This window comes from Ranitomeya imitator, chromosome 7 (genome assembly GCF_032444005.1).
Source record: "Ranitomeya imitator isolate aRanImi1 chromosome 7, aRanImi1.pri, whole genome shotgun sequence".
NCBI lineage: Eukaryota > Metazoa > Chordata > Amphibia > Anura > Dendrobatidae > Ranitomeya > Ranitomeya imitator.
In genome coordinates, this window is record NC_091288.1 from 203,362,572 (window position 1) to 203,382,654 (window position 20,083).

General features: G+C 44.1%; 1 protein-coding gene across 2 annotated transcripts; it reads left to right on the forward strand.

Moving 5' to 3' along the window:
* The first annotated feature begins 663 nt into the window (after positions 1 to 663).
* Positions 664 to 18,370, forward strand: CCNF (cyclin F). Of its 2 annotated transcripts, none has more exons than XM_069734432.1 (17): positions 664 to 803; positions 3,661 to 3,815; positions 3,903 to 4,009; positions 4,730 to 4,797; positions 6,163 to 6,377; positions 6,523 to 6,576; positions 7,721 to 7,825; positions 7,967 to 8,044; positions 8,181 to 8,329; positions 10,420 to 10,584; positions 10,724 to 10,847; positions 12,107 to 12,287; positions 13,384 to 13,471; positions 13,676 to 13,775; positions 16,066 to 16,196; positions 17,354 to 17,526; positions 17,938 to 18,370. In XM_069734432.1, exons 1-17 carry the CDS (start codon positions 791 to 793, stop codon positions 18,303 to 18,305), a joined length of 2,274 nt encoding a protein of 757 aa, XP_069590533.1. In that variant the 5' UTR covers positions 664 to 790; the 3' UTR covers positions 18,306 to 18,370. The 2 variants fall into 2 exon arrangements, with proteins under 2 accessions (XP_069590533.1, XP_069590532.1); XM_069734431.1 differs by having other exon boundaries at positions 669 to 803; positions 16,063 to 16,196.
* Positions 18,371 to 20,083: the final 1,713 nt, after the last annotated feature.

Sequence of the window (20,083 nt, forward strand, 5' to 3'; positions counted from 1 at the left end):
GCGGCACCGCTAAAAGGATGACCACGCCCCCTCCAGTTTAAAGAGCTGACCACGCCCCCTACCCAATCAGCCAGCCGGCGTGGTTCGAATTCTCCTGGCCCCGCCTCCCACCCTGCCCGTGCCAGCACATGCCGCAGACCTCAGGTAACCTCAGCCGCTTCCTGCTTTCCTTCCATTGGGCAAAAATGTCCGTGACGTCACGAGCAAAGCCAATACTCTCTTATCCACTCGGTTCAAAAAAGAAATTAATCGCGTCGCTCTCTGGGTAAAAAAAAAGGCGTGGTTATCAGATCACGTGCAATATACTTAATTTTGTTATTGGTCGGTTAGGCGGAGGGTGCCGAGTGCGAATACGACATGGTTAGTAAGGGCAGACCACGGTCGGTTTAAATTAACCGTCAAACCGAAGCGCCGATGTGAACTTGTGCTCACGATGACATTAATAGGAAAAAAGTTAAAAATACCCGAAGTTACGTTTATGGAGGGACTACGTCGCTATGGTAACTAATGTCAACGCTAATTGGGTGGATTTGATAAGAGTTTCTGAATACCTATTGGCTGTGGAGAAGTTGAGGGCGTGGTTATCGGTGGTATTTATTATAGGATAGGCGTGGCCTGAATACACTAGTGGGCGTGTTTTGGAGGCAAAGTGAATGGGAAGTTGTAGGAGGCGTGGTCTTAGGAATGGGGCAAGCGCGGCCCGGTTTGTAGCCCACAGCGAGGTCTGACTGCTCTGCTAAGCGGCTGTCCTGCAACCCTGCTCGGCCATCTACCTCACTCACCTGCCGGTATGAAGGGAGGCGGTAAGTGCTTTCTGGTCTCCTCTAGGCACTACCCCATGCACAGGACAACCTGTTGCGTCTCTTCCGCTGTGGGACTACAAGTCTCAGCTTAGCAGAGCCTCCGTGTCAGTATGTAGCTTCCTACGTGTGCGATCACCGGTCACAAGGCACGATCGCCGACGATCGTCCACTGTAGTGTTAAAGATGGTTCCTCCTTAGTCCCTGAGTTTGCTGCTGATTTTTGAGGGTCCTAGGACACAGGGTGGGCTGCACCATGGTGGCATTCCTGCACTGCAGGGTGAAGGGCGGCCGATCCCCGGTGCTTCCTGCCCAGTCACTGCTGGATTTAAATCTCCCTCCAAAGTTAGTAGAGTTGGGGGGAGGGGCCTGCACATTATCTGGGGGCTTATTGCATGCCTCAACAGTCGCCACATAGTTTTGTCAATTTGCTTTAAAAATCTAAAAAGTAAATTAGCTCCAAATTTGTCCAGATGGCTACTATATAAAGTGACTTTTTTTAATCCAGGCTGATCGATCTAAGTCTTATCATACATGAAGATGTTCCAAGTTTTAATTAGTTTTGTTTTTTATTTAGTTTTAATTGATGGATTTAGATAAAATAAAATTGTTGCAAACTTGTCCAAATGGCTCCAAAATATATTCCCAATTCTTGTCCTACGTACCATTTTGCTGAATATATTGCAAGTTTTTTGATTACTTTGGATTTTTTTTATTTGATGAATTGGATAGGTAGACAAAAAAGTTTTCCAAAGGCTTTTTAATATATTTTTTTTCCCAGCCTGACTTGTTTGGCTTTGACATATTCAATATTTTGTGTAGTTTTATATACTGACTTATACTTTTGTCTCGTATATAGTAATGTGAGGAATAAATAAGTTATTACTTTTTTTAAACACACACCCAACTTTTTTAGAGCTGTACATATTATATTTATATGATCCAGTGATACCTATATAAATATTGCATTCAAAAGTAATCTAATGGGCTGGGATCTATACACGGTAAATGTAAGGCAATGCTGAGAGTTGTAGTTCAACAACCAAGCAGACAAATGTTGTAAGTGTAAAACTAATCCTGTTTTTGTTATTTTGACCCCCTGACTTGTTCCTATTGGGGTCCTTCCCCCTCCAGTACTTGTGTATTGTCTTTGTGGATTTAGACCAGGGCTGTGTCATTGTCTTTTTCAATAGATCCCAATCATGTGTAGTTGATTGCTGGACTGATTGCCTATAGGGTGCTGTGGTGGGGTGGGCGGGTGAGGGTTTGAAAATCAACTTCCAGTAGCTCGGCCCTGCCTGTTAAAAAGGGAGGGAGCTGTTCTCATTGATCAGGGCTGGTTTCCTGCAAGGGTTAAGATTAGGACTTGGTCCCCTCTGTCTAATTTCAGTGTATAGAGCTGATACATTGTATACCTATACTATGCTGTGCCTATGGATCACTGCATGTAAGATTTATTTATTTATTTTACTATATAGCACCATTCAATCCACAATGCTTTACAAACATCATCAATATTTCTCACCTATCTCCAGATTGGGGGACCCCTGACTCAAATTTCACTGCCCACCACAGCTTGAGTGTTTTTGACGCCATTCTTTGCCAACCATGCCCTCCTCATCAGTTTTTGTAACTCCTATAGGATATGCATGGTCACCTTACCATTCCTTCTCTGAATGTAGATGCCAGGGGATCAAGGGGACCTCTATTCTGGAAATGGTGCACCTATCAGACATGAAGGCTATGCCATGCTGTGACTTGGCCTTGTACGTCTAGATCGCCCCCCCCCCCCCCCCCCCCTAGCAGACTGGACCCTACAATCTTATCACCTAGACAGCCACTCATTTCAATGTCCGATGCGCTATAACAATATGGCTAGCCATATCCTCCCCTGGCAAGCTCTAGTGGCACATATTTGCTATATTTGGAGATTTTTTTTTTTTTTACAGCGCTATTCTCATCCAAAGGCTGTCTAGTTTTGCAGCTGCAATACCCGCCACAGCCTATAGATGAGTGTGGTGCTGTTTCTAACAATACACCAACTTTTTGTACTTATCAAACAGCCCTCTTTTTTTAAGTGAAAAAGTTGCTTAATGTGCTAAGAGGAAGTTCTATCAGGGAATCCCCTACAACCTTCACATTTCTCAGTCTTACTGTACGATGGCGGGGTGATACGAGCAGGCACAATATGGGGCTGGGTGATACGAGCAGGCACAATAAGGGTGTTTTGATAGAATTTCCTCTGTATGGATGCACATAACTGACAACATATGGACTCGTAACAATAGATGCAGTTGGCCACTTTCACTACCAGCTGTCTTCTACAGCACAGCTTTGGCCTCCAGCTGTTAAAAACTACAACTCCCAGCATGCCCTGACAAGTACACCTGGCTAGTATTCTGCATTTGGACTTTAATAGGGCTGGGACATAATACCTGGATGACTTTGCGCCATGTCTTCAGCGCCTATTACCTTCCAATGCGGATATGAGGCGCTATATATATAAATAATTTATAAAATTACCGTGGTGTTCTGCTCTGCAGAAATAGCTGTTGGCAAAATGTGCGAAAAGCGATAACCGGTAACAGCATTGTATAGAGGCAGCAAACGCTGATGTGTAGTGACAGGGTCATGTTATGGGGCGGCTGTAGGATTTCTGCTCATGGCTTCAGATTACAATGGAGGGAGGCGATAAAATAGGAAACCAGGATAACAGAAGTAACACAAACCCCATTCCTACGAGGCGACCATTGAACATAAATATACAACTCCTTATATACTGTATATACCTGGAGCACTATAAAGTGCCTGTCATTTATAGGTTCGGTGTTTCATTATACTCTTCCTTTCCTTTTTGCAGTTCTGCATTGCCGCTGCTCAAAATGTTTTGCAGCCCCTCCTAAACGGCGCGTGAAACGCCGTCCGCGGCTCCTGACGCTGCTCGGCCTCCCCGAGGATGTTCTTCTCTATATCCTGGAGTGCCTTCCTGCCGTGGACATGCAATCCATGCGAGACGTAAGTCCGGAAGACTAGATGCAATTCGGTCCCTTGCGCTGGTGCAGGACCGCGGGAGATAACGCATGTGCTCACTGTTCGTTGCAGGTTCACCCTCATCTAAGGTCCATGGTGGACACTCACAGTAGTGTTTGGGCTCGCGCCTGCTTCCAGGATGTATGGCCGTCTCCCGAAAACCTACATCTGTTCGAACGGTAACCTTATTTTATTTTATTTTATTTAGGTTAGCTGAAATTTGTCTGTAGGTGCTCGGCCCTCTACGGGAAGGGCCACACAGGGTGGAGGTCGGTCTCCGATGCAAATGCAACCCTTGTGGACCCAATTTCAAACAAGTGTAGTACGGATGCATGTGTGCTCCCAAATTATGGACGCAAGTCCCGGGCCAAATGCAGGTGTAATGGTCGATCCCTATGAAGCGGTCATGGGTCACGTTGGGAATTGCATTAGTAATATGTAGTGATAAGCGAATATACTCGTTACCCGAGATTTCTTGAGCACGCTCGGGGGTCCTCCCAGTTTTTTTTTTTAGTGCTCGGAGTTTAGTTTTCATCGCCGCAGCTGAATGATTTACTTCTGTTAGCCAGCATAAGTACATGTGGGGGTTGCCTGGTTGCTAGGGAATCCCCACATGTACTTATGCTGGGTAACAGATGTAAATCATTGAGCTGCGGTGATGAAAACTAAAACTCCAAGCATTAAAAATACTCGGAGGACCCCTGAGCGTGCTCGAGAAAATCTCGAGTAACGAGTATATTAACTCATCACTAGTAATATGGCCTCAAAATCTGCCCATAAACCACAAAACAAAGTGCAAGAACACCTGACTTGTGTGAATATTCCCCTATACTCAAGACAGTAAATTTTCAATTTTTTTATTGCATTTTACTTAATATTTCTCTTCTTGATTACTTTAGTGCTGCGGAATGTGGAAATTTTGAAGCGTGTGTGAAGCTGGGAATTGCCTACTTGTACAATGAAGGCTGTAAGTGACCTGTTGTATTTTTACAGCTCATTCTGAAGTTCTGTGCGAACGCCATTTAGGCCTCATCAAAAACAGTCTGACAGAAATATTGGCATTGTTGCCCATAGCAACCAATCAGAGCGCTGCTTTCATTCCTCAAATGGTGCAGAAAAAATGAAAGCTGAGTTCTGATTGGTTGCTGTGGGCAACAAGGCTAGTTTTTCTGTCAGAACGTTTTGAATAATTAGGCCCAATGTTTCGGATGTTTACATTCTCCAATAGGTTACTATATGGTGATGTTTATATGTCCATTTTGTGACGCCAACAATATTTTTACTTGCGTTCCTACTTTCAAACCATTTTTGTGTTTAATTGCTCTTTAACCCCTTCCCGACATGAAACGTTCCAGTACGTTCTATGAATGGAGCAAGCACAGGCAGTCTGTGACTACAGCAATCAGAAATGGCTCCCATCACTGTAGTTTAACCACTTAAATGCCGCTGTCAACTTTCCACAATGGCATAAGTGGAGTGATCGCATCATTTTGACTATTGTGGTGCCCACCCTGTTGCCATGGCAGCCAAAGGCCCATTGAAGACCACAGTCACCACCACCACCAGCTGGGCTTCATAGAAGATCATCACTACCTCTATATAATGCAATAACGTGATAATCCTGTATATAGAACACACGAACATGTCCTCAAAGGCAACTAAAAAAAACAAACAAACAGATTAAAAGAAATATTTTCTTTAAAAAAATTATATACCAATTTCACCACGTTTTTTTTCAGTTAATGAAAATTAAGGAATAAAAACACATACACTCATAAAAGTCCAATGTATGAGAATCTTAAATTAATTTACCCATGCCGTAAACGCTGTATCAGAAAAATCGAATTGCTAGGGATTTTTGTGTTTGGTGACTGGTTGGTGGGATGGTCTCTGCCCCTCCTCCCTAAGCATGTGATAGAAACATCATAATTACCCCAAAAAAATGGTATCAAGAAAGTCGGCTTGCTTTGCAAAAAAAAAAAACACCTTAAACCTTTCAAAAGGAAAAATTAAGAAAAAAAAAAGTAAGGATATCGGAAAATCCTTTTTTTTTTTTTTTTTGTCTATACAGAGTTTTGAAGTTTGGGATTTTTAATCCCTGGAATCCAAGAAAAAGTGACCTGGAAAATCATAATACTTTTTTGCCACACACTGAACCCATTCAAAACTGCAACTTGTCCTGCAAAGAATTAAAAAAAAAAAAAATGATAATAATAATTTTGAAGGACACAAGGCAAAATTAAAGGGCATAGATGGAAATGTTTAACAAGATTTTAATGCACATCCAAGGTTTTTTATGGCTTGAAATCAGTTTTGCATTCTGGTTTCACAGTGTCGATGTCTGATGACGGTCGGGCTGAAGTTAATGGATTAAAAGCCTCGCATTTCTTTAGTTTGACGGAGCGGCTGAACTCCGGAGCCGGCCCCTTTGTCTGGTTGTTTATTCGCCCGCCTTGGTCCACCTCTGGAAGCTGCTGTAAGGCTGTGGTGTTTGACAGCTTGAAGGATGAATGCCAGGGCGACTCGCAGGAAGAGCTTATTACAGGGGTGGGTATTATAAGACTTGGGGCCCCACTTATTAGTAATAGACCAGATATGAATTCTTCCCTCGCGTAATATTTCCCTTAAACATACAAATGTTCCTTTTTAAAAACGAAAAAAAATAACTTTTTTTTTCCCCCATAATATTCAGACTCTTCGAGGATCTTTACAGTATTGCTTAGCGAAGGTGTTAAATTTATCTGAGGTGAGTGCTCTCGTGACTTTTCCCTCTTCTTTTTACATGTAGATAAATGCCAGATTATCCAATAAATTAGACATAGAAAATGCTGTAAAATCTTAAATGAAGACGAAACCACCCCCTGATAAAGCCCTCAAAACCCTATATATTGGTCGCATGTCCAGAGCGGTTTATCTAATGATTGTCAATGGGGTCATTTTGCAACTAGTCTGAACTTTATCTTTTGACTTGTTTTTGTGCAGTTGTGTCGCGTAAATATCAATTATCTAAAGTGTTTTTATCTGATTATATACGGTCCCAGTGGATCCATTTCTGGATGTGGGTTGGACACAGGGACAGTGTTTGCTGTGTCAACACGTCATCAGTGCTGTGTGGGAATTAGGCTGGTTAGCGCATTTCGGTGGCCAAGCCAGCCCCATTCCCTATACAGCTGATGGGTGGGGGTGTGCTACCCGCCACCACTGGTAATCAGCTGTTCCCTGTGGCGGTGGCCAGAACGGCTCGGTTATGGTGCTGCACAGCTCCGTTGACTCCTGCCGGGTACTGCTTATATGTACCCCTATTCAAATCGGTAGGGGGTGGATGTGCAGTACCCAGCTGCAGCCACAATTCCATCTATTGCAGCTCCATAGCTGAGCAGTTTCGGGATACAGTTAATCGGTGGAAATGCGACATCCGGCACCCATGACGATCAGGCATTGACTCTTCCCTTAGGGGAGAGTCAGACAGTTGTATAACTCGGACGGGGATCACAATGCAGTGCTTGGACTGGCTGGCGGCTATCCCTACGCAAGCGTGTGAAGTCCGAGCATTGCTTTGTGGTCCCCGTCCGAGTTATACAGCAGTCTGACTCTTCCCTAAGGATAGGTCATCAATGTTAAACTCCTACACTGACCCTTTGCATTGATGGCCTATCCTTTTAAAGAAGGGGTGCAATACCAGACACCTTTGTCAATTCTTCTTTGTCAGGGGCCGGCAGCTGTCAAAAGTGCCCAGTTGCAGAGCAGCACAGCGCCATCAGCTGTGCAGCCAGGTACTGTATATCCTTCCCCCATGCAAATCAATAGGATGCAGTCCGCTTATGTAAAATTACTTTTTATTAAATCTATTCATTGATGTGTAATTCTTTTCCCTATGTGCTTTCCTGTAGGATGAGGAAAAGAAGAGGGAGGCCCTGGGGTTGCTGAAAGCTTCGGCCTCTCACGGTTGTCTGCACAGTTCCTTCCTCCTGTGGGAGTCCAAGCACAAATCTGCTGTGAGTATAATTGGGTTTTACTCGATTTTCACATAAAATTCTATTATCTGTCTTTTGTGTAAGGACACTGGCCCCATCTCTGGCATCTGCAGCATTTGTCAGATGCATCGGCTGAACGTTTCATCTTATTTTGCTTACCAGGTCTCTGATCCTGGACGATATCTTCAGAGCCTGCGGCAGTTACGAGATTATGCGGCACGGGGCTGCTGGGATGCACAGGTGAGCATAAATCCCATAAAAAAAATATATATATATATATATATATATATATATATATATATATATATATATATAATTTTACTTTTAGATCTGAGTTTTGCGCCACATCTGATAGGGTTTTGCTTTCCTTTAATAGATTTCTCTGGCTAAATCCTGTGGGCAAAAAAATCAGTTTGGTCAGGAACAGGCGACATCTGACCTTGTCGCTCAAGTATTTCAGTCATCTCACGCCACCAGCAAAGTTAGCATCTTCACTAAGCAAAAGGGCATGAACGATACTATGAGGTGAGTATAGGGTAAAACTAATGTGTCACTTTTTTTCTGTGACTTACAGGGTTATTCAGGCGCTGTTTGATTCCACATTTTAGCTGATCGGCGCCTTTTATGCCGCCTTTATACATACCCATATTAACACTTACCGTTGTGGCCAAAGGTATTGACACCCCTGCAATTGTGTCAGATAATACTCAGTTTCTTCCTGAAAATGATTGCAACCACAAATTCTTTGATATTATTATCTTCATTTAATTTGTCTTAAATGAATAAACACAAAAGAGAATGAAGCAAAAAGCAAAACATTGATCATTTCACACAAAACTCCAAAAATGGGCCAGACAAAAGTATTGGCACCCTCAGCCTAATACTTGGTTGCACAACCTTTAGCCAAAATAACTGCGACCAACCGCTTCCGGTAACCATCAATGAGTTTCTTACAATGCTCTGCTGGAATTTTAGACCATTCTTCTTTGGCAAACTGCTCCAGGCCCCTGATATTTGAAGGGTGCCTTCTCCAAACTGCCATTTTTAGATCTCTCCACAGGTGTTCTATGGGATTCAGGTCTGGACTCATTGCTGGCCACCTTAGAAGTCTCCAGTGCTTTTTCTCAAACCATTTTCTAGTGCTTTTTGAAGTGTGTTTTGGGTCATTGTCCTGCTGGAAGACCCATGACCTCTGAGGGAGACCCAGCTTTCTCACACTGGACCCTACATTATGCTGCAAAATTTGTTGGTAGTCTTCAGACTTCATAATGCCATGCACACGGTCAAGCAGTCCAGTGCCAGAGGCAGCAAAGCAACCCCAAAACATCAGGGAACCTCCGCCATGTTTGACTGTAGGGACCTTGTCCTTTTCTTTGAATGCCTCTTTTTTTCTCCTGTAAACTCTATGTTGATGCCTTTGCCCAAAAAGCTCTACTTTTGTCTCATCTGACCAGAGAACATTCTTCCAAAACGTTTTAGGCTTTTTCAGGTAAGTTTTGGCAAACTCAAGCCTGGCTTTTTTATGCCTCGGGGTAAGAAGTGGGGTCTTCCTGGGTCTCCTACCATACAGTCCCTTTTCATTCAGACGCCGACGGATAGTACGGGTTGACACTGTTGTACCCTCGGACTGCTGGGCAGCTTGAACTTGTTTGGATGTTAGTCGAGGTTCTTTATCCAACATCCGCACAATCTTGCGTTGAAATCTCTTGTCAATTTTTCTTTTCCGTCCACATCTAGGGAGGTTAGCCACAGTGCCATGGGCTTTACACTTCTTGATGACACTGCGCACGGTAGACACAGGAACATTCAGGTCTTTGGAGATGGACTTGTAGCCTTGAGGTTGCTCATTCTTCCTCACAACTTGGTTTCTCAAGTCCTCAGACAGTTTTTTTGGTCTTCTTTCAATCCTCCATGCTCAATGTGGTACATACAAGGACACAGGACAGAGGTTGAGTCCATGTCAACTGGCTGCAAGTGTGATTTAGTTATTGCCAACACCTGTTAGATGCCACAGGTAAGTTACAGGTGCTGTTAATTACACAAATTAGAGAAGTATCACATGATTTTTCGAACAGTGCCAATACTTTTGTCCACCCCCTTTTTTATGTTTGGTGTGGAATTATATCCAATTTGGCTTTAGGACAATTCTTTTTGTGTTTTTTCATTTAAAACAAATTAAATGAAGATAATAATACCAAAGAATTTGTGTTTGCAATCATTTTCAGGAAGAAACTGAGTATTATCTGACAGAATTGCAGGGGTGTCAATAGTTTTGGCCACAACTGTATGATCAGCGGTTCGTACCATTCATAAGAACGGTTTCAGCAGGTATTTGTAGATGTGACTTCACTGGCGTTGCTTGCCCATTGTGAAGATGAACGGCACCTATTTTTATTTTAATGCCCACCTTTTAAACCGTTTTAGCAGTATGTATAAAGAAGATTAAACTAGATAATTTTACAAATCCATTCCATTACTTTTCCCTGTGTAATTCTCCAGAGCTGAACTCGTAATTCTACTGTTTTCTATTGATAAGTCAGACGCACCCCTAACAGTTTAGCCGAGCAGTGGGACAGTACTATTGCTTTATTGCACTTTCACATCTCGTCTTCCAGATATATCTTAATTGACTGGCTAGTAGAAGTGGCTACAATGAAGGACTTCTCCAGTCTCTGCTTGCACATGACTGTTAATCTGGTGGATCGATACTTGAAGCTTCGTTGCGTTCCTCGTGCCCGTCTCCAGCTTGTGGGCATTGCCTGTATGGTGATCTGCACGCGGTAAGGACTAATTGCAAAAAAAAAAAAAAAAAACCTAAATAATAAAGTTTCCCTTTTTTTTTGTTTTTGCTAGTTCTTGTCTTACTAGTTACAATACACACAATTTCTCCAATTTTAATGTTCTGACTAATTTTTACAGATTTATCAGCAAAGACATCCTGACTATTCGTGAAGCAGTATGGCTCACAGATAACACTTACAAATACGAGGATCTGGTACGGATGATGGGAGAGATCATATCTGCTCTGGAAGGGAAGATCCGGGTAGGTTGTTCATAGATAACCTGGTAAGGCGCCGTGCACACTGCTTCCGAGCATTCTTTTCTGGCGTATCCCACCGTAAAGTCATACAGTGACGTTCTTATAGGGCCATGTTGTAGAAAACCATCTGCATCCACATAGTACTTAGTGGGGCACCCTACAGGAAAGTGCGCCATACTGGTCTTTCCTATAGGCTATGGAGTCCTATGGCGATCTTTTGAAGGGGAGGGGGGTGTTGTCCAGTATTCTGTGTTTAGGAGTACACCCCTATCCAACCATCTGACTTCCAGATTACTGGGGTAGCACGGGGGGTACTCCGACACCTTGGACCTGCAGGACCAGAACAAGACGATGCTGAAATGTGCGGTTCTCCTGCTTGCTCTAACATATAGCGAATCTGAATGCCACTGATGTCATTGTTTGCAACGTGTAGGGTTAGGAGTAACTGCACTGTTTTGCTATATTATTGCCCCGGTGGGTCAGGGTTCATTAGTTATCAGGGCTTATTAGTTTAGCTTTTGAGTAAATCCTGGCAGAAGACGCAGAGGTGGAAGATCTTTATCTGCTAACTCATGCATGTTGCATGTCTTTACAATTCGGTTTCCTATTATCATGAGATTAGTGAAATAACTGCATCCGATGCTCTTAGTATTCCCGTCTGATGCCGCAACCATGGGGGGCGCTTCAGTAAGACTGGCGTACGCTACGCTGGCGTACATGGAGCTGGTTAATCAACGTTCACTTTAGTGCTGTAACTTATGATGAATTTGACCAGCGGTCATGATCATGTCCTTCCCACTCCACTGGCAAAATCTTTTTCCTTCATAAGGGCGTAGTTGGCCGGGACCGGTGTATAAACGCCAAAAGTTACAATATTTTTGCGCAACTGCTGACGCGGCAAAAATATTGCAACTTATTAGTGTTCATGTCATATTTCTAGCATAAGCCCCTTAATTAATCGCACCCTAGGAGTCTGAGAATGAAGGTGTAGCGCCTTCTCAAGGCCGATTGTCTGATGTGCATGGGTGGCCTCCTATGGGTGGCCTCCTGTCTCTGTGGCATCATCTTTCTCCCCTCTCCCCATTGAAAATGCATGAACACTCAGCCAGTCTGCAAATACATGTGTATGGGGGAGTCGAGCTAGATGGCTAGCGGTTGGTCGAGCCTTTGGCTGACCTCTATCTCAGGAGTATGCGCTCCTGGCCTGCAAGGCACAGCATCCACCCTCTGTATTGTTATATCTCCTGTTTCTCTCTTCACAGATGCCCACCGTCATTGACTACAAGGACGTCCTATCTCACATCATCTCGCTGGACAGAGGCACCCTGCACCTTTGCAGCTACATTTCTGAGCTGTCCCTGCTGTTCACAGAACTGTCGGTGTATTCCCCAGCTCGGCTAGCTGCTGGCGCTCTTCTTCTAGCCAGGATCCTGCACAGACAAGGTGGGGTCATGGCACTATTATTCAGAAATGATTAAAAATTTGTCATATATATATAATATATATATATATTTTATTTTGAGAGAGAAAAAAGCCAACCTGCACTCCTAATGTGAACACGTGCAAGCTGTATCGTATAGATAAAAAAGAACACAGCAGCACATGTACATGAATCTAGGCCGTGTGAAAACACAGATAAATATTCAATATGAATTATACTTCTCAAAAATATTTTTTCACAAAAAAATTTTCAAAATTTTTTTTTTTCCTAAAACTTAGTTATAGATGAAATGAAGATTCTTAGCGCATAAGTTGGCCAATTCATGTGTGCCCATCAACCACGGCAAGGTGATCTCCCTCTGATGGGTCCTACTCTACCATACATGCCACTCTTGGGCCACCAGCCTACAACTCTGGACAAAACATGTCACTCTGGGCTAAACCTACAATTTATGGGCAGGTAGAGTTGATTACTGCCATCTGCAAGGTCAATGGGAGAGTAGGACCCATCAGAGGGAGATCACCCTGCCATGGTTGATGGGCACACATGAATTGGCCAATTTATGCGCTAAGAATCTTCATTTCATCTATAACTAAGTTTTATGAAAAAAAATATTTTTGAGAAGTATAATTCATATTGAATATTTGTCTGTGTTTTCACATGGCCTAGATTCATGTACATGTGCTGCTGTGTTCTTTTTCTATCTATATAGATATAGAGATAGAAATAGATCTAGTACTTTTATTGTCAGGCTAGTAATTCATATCTGAAACTTGCAGTACCACATTTCACCAGTTACGTGCATTTAATTTCCCTAGACTTCAATGCAATAGCGCCTCCCAAGTCTAATCTCCCAACAAAGAACTTTGCATTTATCAGAAATGTAGGACACCGTTAACAAGTAAAAAAATGTATACAGCACACAACCTAATAAAAAATGATACCCACTTGTAAGCACTAAAAACAATCCAACTATATGAGATTGGAGATGTATAGATTCAATAATTGCCCATATGCATATGTACTAATACTGTTATGTAATACTGCAATATGTGTGTTTCTGATCATATCGTATCTATCACCTTTTTTTTAATCCAGCACTTCCGTGGCCAGCTCAGTTGGCAGAGTGTACGGGTTTCACTCTGGAACACTTAACCCCTTGTGTGCTGCTTCTGCATAAGAAATGGTGAGTGTGCCACATACCCTTCTCCAGAGAATGTTTTATGTCTGAGGCCTGAGTCACCCGCTGGCTCGTCTCCCATACACTACACCGCTCAGGCGGATCTCTGGGGTGACTAATCTCTGGACGTCTGGTGCTGGATACAAACCAGACGTCGCTAATGTATAATATACTATTTAATTTTGTTTTTGTTTTTTTCTTGCGTCGTAGTTTTCATGATGACGCTCCAAAAGACTACCGTCAAGTGTCGCTGACCGCCGTGAAGCAAAGGTTTCAGAATGACCTTTATGGCAATATCGGCAATGAAAAGGTGAGACTTTTTTATTTTGCTATGGTAAATGTTGCTGCAAAGCAATGAGCCTTCCATTATTTACTGTTGTGTATACAGCTCCAATGCAGACCTGTGTGTCGCCCTGATTGCATACTACAAGGAAAACCTGTGTAGTCTAATCCTGCGGTTTTCACTCCCTCTTCCTCCTACTTTTGCAAATCTACAGACAGTAGAATAGAGGGCAGATGATTAACTGCACCCGTACCTCTTAAATTACTGCTAGAAATGAGCAAATCTATCCAAATTATCCTAGGACGGCCCAGAATATGGACAGAGGGTTACTGGCGCAGAAGTGAACACTGACCTGGTCCGGCCCAGAATGTGGACAGAGGGTTACTGACGCAGAAGTGAACACTGACCTGGTCCGGCCCAGAATGTGGACAGAGGGTTACTGACGCAGTAGTGAACACTGACCTGGTCCGGCCCAGAATATGGACAGAGGGTTACTGGCGCAGAAGTGAACACTGACCTGGTCCGGCCCAGAATGTGGACAGAGGGTTACTGACGCAGAAGTGAACACTGACCTGGTCCGGCCCAGAATGTGGACAGAGGGTTACTGACGCAGTAGTGAACACTCCTGGTCCGGCCCAGAATATGGACAGAGGGTTACTGGCGCAGAAGTGAACACTGACCTGGTCCGGCCCAGAATGTGGACAGAGGGTTACTGACGCAGAAGTGAACACTGACCTTGTCCGGCCCAGAATGTGGACAGAGGGTTACTGGCGCAGAAGTGAACACTGACCTGGTCCGGCCCAGAATGTGGACAGAGGGTTACTGACGCAGAAGTGAACACTGACCTGGTCCGGCCCAGAATGTGGACAGAGGGTTACTGACGCAGTAGTGAACACTGACCTGGTCCGGCCCAGAATATGGACAGAGGGTTACTGGCGCAGAAGTGAACACTGACCTGGTCCGGCCCAGAATGTGGACAGAGGGTTACTGACGCAGAAGTGAACACTGACCTTGTCCGGCCCAGAATGTGGACAGAGGGTTACTGACGCAGAAGTGAACACTGACCTGGTCCGGCCCAGAATGTGGACAGAGGGTTACTGACGCAGAAGTGAACACTGACCTGGTCCGGCCCAGAATGTGGACAGAGGGTTACTGACGCAGTAGTGAACACTGACCTGGTCCGGCCCAGAATATGGACAGAGGGTTACTGGCGCAGAAGTGAACACTGACCTGGTCCGGCCCAGAATGTGGACAGAGGGTTACTGACGCAGAAGTGAACACTGACCTTGTCCGGCCCAGAATGTGGACAGAGGGTTACTGGCGCAGAAGTGAACACTGACCTGGTCCGGCCCAGAATGTGGACAGAGGGTTACTGGAGCAGAAGTGAACACTGACTTGGTCCGGCTACCTTGGAGTGCTAAACTCTATGCCAGACCAGGTTCGTTTTACTCATTCCTGCCGTAGGTCAAACACTCATCCATATGTTGAGTACTCCTCCCTACCCCACCTCCTAAACACATGCACAATCATCCCAATTGAGCATCCATGCGTTTTTAATAGTAAGTTGCTGACAATACTTCTGGTTGCAGCTCATTTCCACTGAAAACAAAAGGATCGGATGTCGACACTCACCATGCCTGGTTCTTGTTGCCCCTCCCAATGTAATCTCAGGGCAGAGCCTGGAGGCCCCCTAACAAGATTCACCCCTACATCTAAAATGTGTTTTGGGGCCTCGGCACCTGACTACACGGTGCTTGTTTGCAGTCTTACCAGGAGGGCACATAGTTCTGCACAGGTGCTGTATACTAAGGTGGCAGTATATTTAGAATATATATATATATATATATATATATATATATATATATATATATATATATATATATATATATATATATATATATATATATATATATATATATATATATATATATATATATATATATATATATATATTTTTTTTTTTTTTTTTTAGACCTTCTGGAGTACTAAAAAAAAGCAGTAGTATACATACCCTTGTTTATTTGGCAGGGACACTACACTGCATAAATGTTATGCTATTGCTTGAGATTTGACCACTGATCGCCCACCATGGTCCGATGTTATGACTTAATGCACATGCGCAGAATTGATCAGAACAAGCATACTCTTGTGGTGGCGGGTTGTAGACTGCGGCTGCGCGGTGTACGGCGGCTGCGCGGTGTACGGCAGCCCAGCTGACAAGCTGTGTGTTTAGCAGGTGTTGGATCACTGGCTGCTGGTCACCCTTCTGGGAGTGGGTGCTTGGCTCAGGTAACAATCTGATTGCTGTTCTCAGCAGGTGATGGACTACAGCCAGCTGTGTACGTTGCTTGGGGTTTCGCTCCAGGATACCGAGAGCCCTGCATCCTCGCCTACTTTCGCAGACATCCATCCCTTCCTGTGCTCACCTGCTGGGAACAAAACGAAAAGGTAAGTAAAACTTTTCCTGGTAAAAAAAAAAAAAAATTCAATAATATAATTTATCGTTTTATGTGGATTGTACAAGATTAGAAAAAACACGCTGATTTTATGTTTTTAAAACCGCACCACACTTGTCTGCGGGTTGTGTGTGGTATTGCAGGTCAGCCTGTTCCAATTCGTGGAGCTGAGATGCTATCTATCATCTGTAGATGGGAGAGAAGCCATTTTTAGAAGAAATTGACACTTTTTTCTGGTTTATTCATACTTAGTATTTTTGTTTTTCCAAAAAACAAGTTTTTATTTGCCGTATTTTTTGGACTAGAAGACTCCCCCCTACTCTCCTCCCCCACCCTATATTTGGGAGAACAATGGGGATGCGTCATATAGTCCGAATGTAGTTTACCGGGAAGTGGAGCGGGGTCACATTTGACAGTCCTAGTGGGGCAATGGTGTGGGTCCTGTGCTGAGAGATGGGGTGTCTCGGCCGTACGGGGCAGGAGCAGAGTCCCCGCTGCACACATTGACCTCACTGTGGGCTTCAGGTATATGACGTCTGCACATAGACAGATTGGGATCTCTGCTCAATGGAGAGCCAGATATCAATCTACGCATGCGCCGACTCTGGCATCATTTTACTGAAGACTGCGGTAACGTGCGCAGCGGGGACTCCGCTCCTGCATCACACCACCGAGAAACCCCCTCCTCCCAGTCCAGGGCCCTCCACATCGCCCCCAACTACATTCAGACTATAAGACGCATCTTTGACCCCTGACATGCCAGATTCTGATAACGGCTTAAAAATTCTATATATGTTTTTTTTTTTTTTTTCTATTTTCCTCCTCTAAACTTGAGCTGCGTCCTATGGTCCGGTGCGTCTTATAGTCCGAAAAATACAGTAGTAATTATTTCTTTACCATTGCCCTTGCTGTTTCAGTACTAATGCGTCCATGATCCACCACCAGTTTTTGTCCAGAACACTACATATGACCACTGCAGGTAATTATTGACTGCAGGAGTCACAGATGGGACCAGGAAAGAATTGGATAACCCTTTTAAATGTAATTCTTGAAAATATTATAGAGATCAGACTCTAAAAAGTGCGACTAAGTTTTGTGCATTAATACTTGACAATACCGCAGTCTAATTAATAAAACTGGATTTTTCAGGCGAAGAGAAGATGACTTTCAAGAAGATCGAGGCAGCTTTGTGACCACCCCAATCGCTGAGCTGTCCAAACAAGAGGAGACGCTGCTCGGCAACTTCTTGGACTGGAGTCTTGATTCTTCTTGTTCAGGCTATGAAGGTGATCGGGAGAGCGAAGGAGAACGTGAAGGAGGTTGTAAGTGTCAATGATCCACCTGATGGCTTCTGTCATGCAGCCTGATCCTCTGTGTTTGGGGGGATTGGGGTCCGAACTAATAGCCTCATATGGCTGTGTGTAGTCTCAATTAAGCCTAAAAGGGTTTGAATACTGTGCACAGTATTGCAACTCAGTGCTGTCCACTTCAATGGGCCTGATCTGCAATACCAGACACAACCTGTGGCAGCGGTGGCGCTGTATCTAGGAAAGGTGGGAGGGGGGGCAGCCATTTTTTTCAATCCCTTTTAAAACCCTTGATCTTGAGACCATTCCAGATTACTTAAACTTAAAACTAATCCCAGGCTGCACCTGCATAGTGAGATTACGGTATTGGTACCCTTGGGGGCAGCATCGATTTTTACCTTTGGTCTTTTCTCCCCCCCCCTGCAGTCACTTCGCCCAGTGGCGTTCTGGACCTCTCCGCCATCCTCGCAGACCACACGCACTGCCAGGACTCCAGTGACGAGGACACAACGAACGTCCCAGCACAGCCAACGAAAAAAACAAACTTCACCATCCCTCCTCTGAAGATCGGGGTGGAAAACAGTTCTGGCTACTCCTCCGTGAGCAGCGGAGGAAGCCCGACCTCCTCTCCTAATGGGGGTCCTTGCACCCCGACACCAGGACTGTCCAACAGCAAACTGGTTCTCATCCCTTTCCCCCAGCCAAGTCCATCACTTTTCAAAGCTGTCCGAAGACAAGTGAAAAGAAAAAACCAAGCGCAGCACAGCGACGAAAATGTTACCGGTCCCTTGTAAAAAGCCCCCCATCTCCCCCGTGTACAAAGACCTATAGAATAACATATATTTTTGTCATTTAAAAGTTTTGTTGTGGAGTCTTTTCTGGGCAGGCGACTTCTACATATTGCAGCCTCCATTGTATCGGGAATTATGGGGCCAATTAAAGGGGTCCTTCCATCGACCTTTATTGCCTAAGCATAGGGCAGGTGATACATGTAATCACTGGGAATCTGACCGCAGGGGCCCCCTCCGATCACAGGAAGGGGGGTCCAGTATGATTGGAGCAGAAGTGTATACATGGCTACCACTCCCATAGATGTGAATAGAGCCACAGCCGCACTTTGCTCCGTTCTTGTGATTGGGAGGGTCCCAGGTAATTCTTGCTATTATCCCTTTAGGAAAGCTGTTGTCCAAGGTTAGAAAAAAAAATATGCTTCTTGCCTCCAGAAACAGCACCACACCCATCCACAGGTTGTGCCCGGTATTGCGGCTCAGATCTATTCACCAGATTGAGGCTGAGCTGCAATTCTAGAAACCTGTGGAAAGGTGTGTGGCTGTTTTCCTACTCCCACACTCCGCTGCTAACAACCACTGTGACAATATGCTACCGAAACTGGTATTTGTTGGCAGTAAACCACGGTCTGGGTGTTATTGCCCACTTCTTTAATTTTTTTTATTATTTTTTTTTTAATTAAATGAGCCTATCAGCTGAGTTTTGTCATGGCGTCCCCTCCTTTATCTTTAAAAAAAACAAAAAAAAAACTTTTGTGCATCAGTACAGAACCTGGCCCCAAACCACTGCAGCTTATGGGGTGCGACTGCTGCCTCTGCACCCCACGAGCGATGCTGCAGTCCGGCCAATGTGTGTGAGCTGGGATAAGGAGGATCATGATGCCTGATTGTAATGTCTGACTGATTAACTCCAGGCTGCCGCTTTATGTTTTTGGCCCTCTGGTCGCTAAATGTGTATTATTAGGTAAAGTCCATTATAACATGACCTCCGGCTGATCTGGAGACAATAGTAAGACTGAGATAACCTATATAACTCAAGTTGTAAAAATGTGGATTTAAGTCTTATCACTGGTTTATTAGGACTCCAAAGTCCACAGCAAGCTACAAAAAACCCGGCCAGGAGCGGTGTAAAGTGCGCGCTCGCCAATAAATGTGTATATAAGGGGTGTGAGTCCTGCAGAATATCGCACCTTCAGCTCATGGATGACGCTCCCGAAACCTCCAGATGGGGGCGCCGGTGGTGCTATGGATCCAGGACGCACATCCTCTATCACATGACAGAAGCTGCAATTTCTGACGCGCAGCCTCGTCAGATCAGGAGGGGAAGCAGAACCTGTGCGCGGTTCTACTTTTTCATGTTCAGACGAGTATGGAGAAAATTAAATATTTTTTTTAGTTGTACGGTGATGTGAGTGACATTAGTATTGTATCCTCTATCTTATTTCATGTCAAGTGGCACACTAAGGCTATGTGCATAGTTTTTTTTATTTTTTTTTTCCCTTTTTTTTTTTTTTTTTTTTTTTTTTTGTTTTTAGGCAGTCACGTATTTCTACAAAAATTCCCAGTAAGAAGGCGTTTCCTGAAGTTTTTCTTTTCCTGAAACTTCTGAAGGACTTTGGAAGTGTTTTTTTTTTTTTTCTTTCCCCTTTGATCGTGCATATTTTAGAGAGGTTTCCTTCAAGCACCACTTCAATGAAATGACGTGCCCTTTTTCTAGTTCCACCAGGAGTTTTTCAAAACCCCTCAAGCCTCATATGGGCAGTAGAGTGGATTTCCTATGGAAA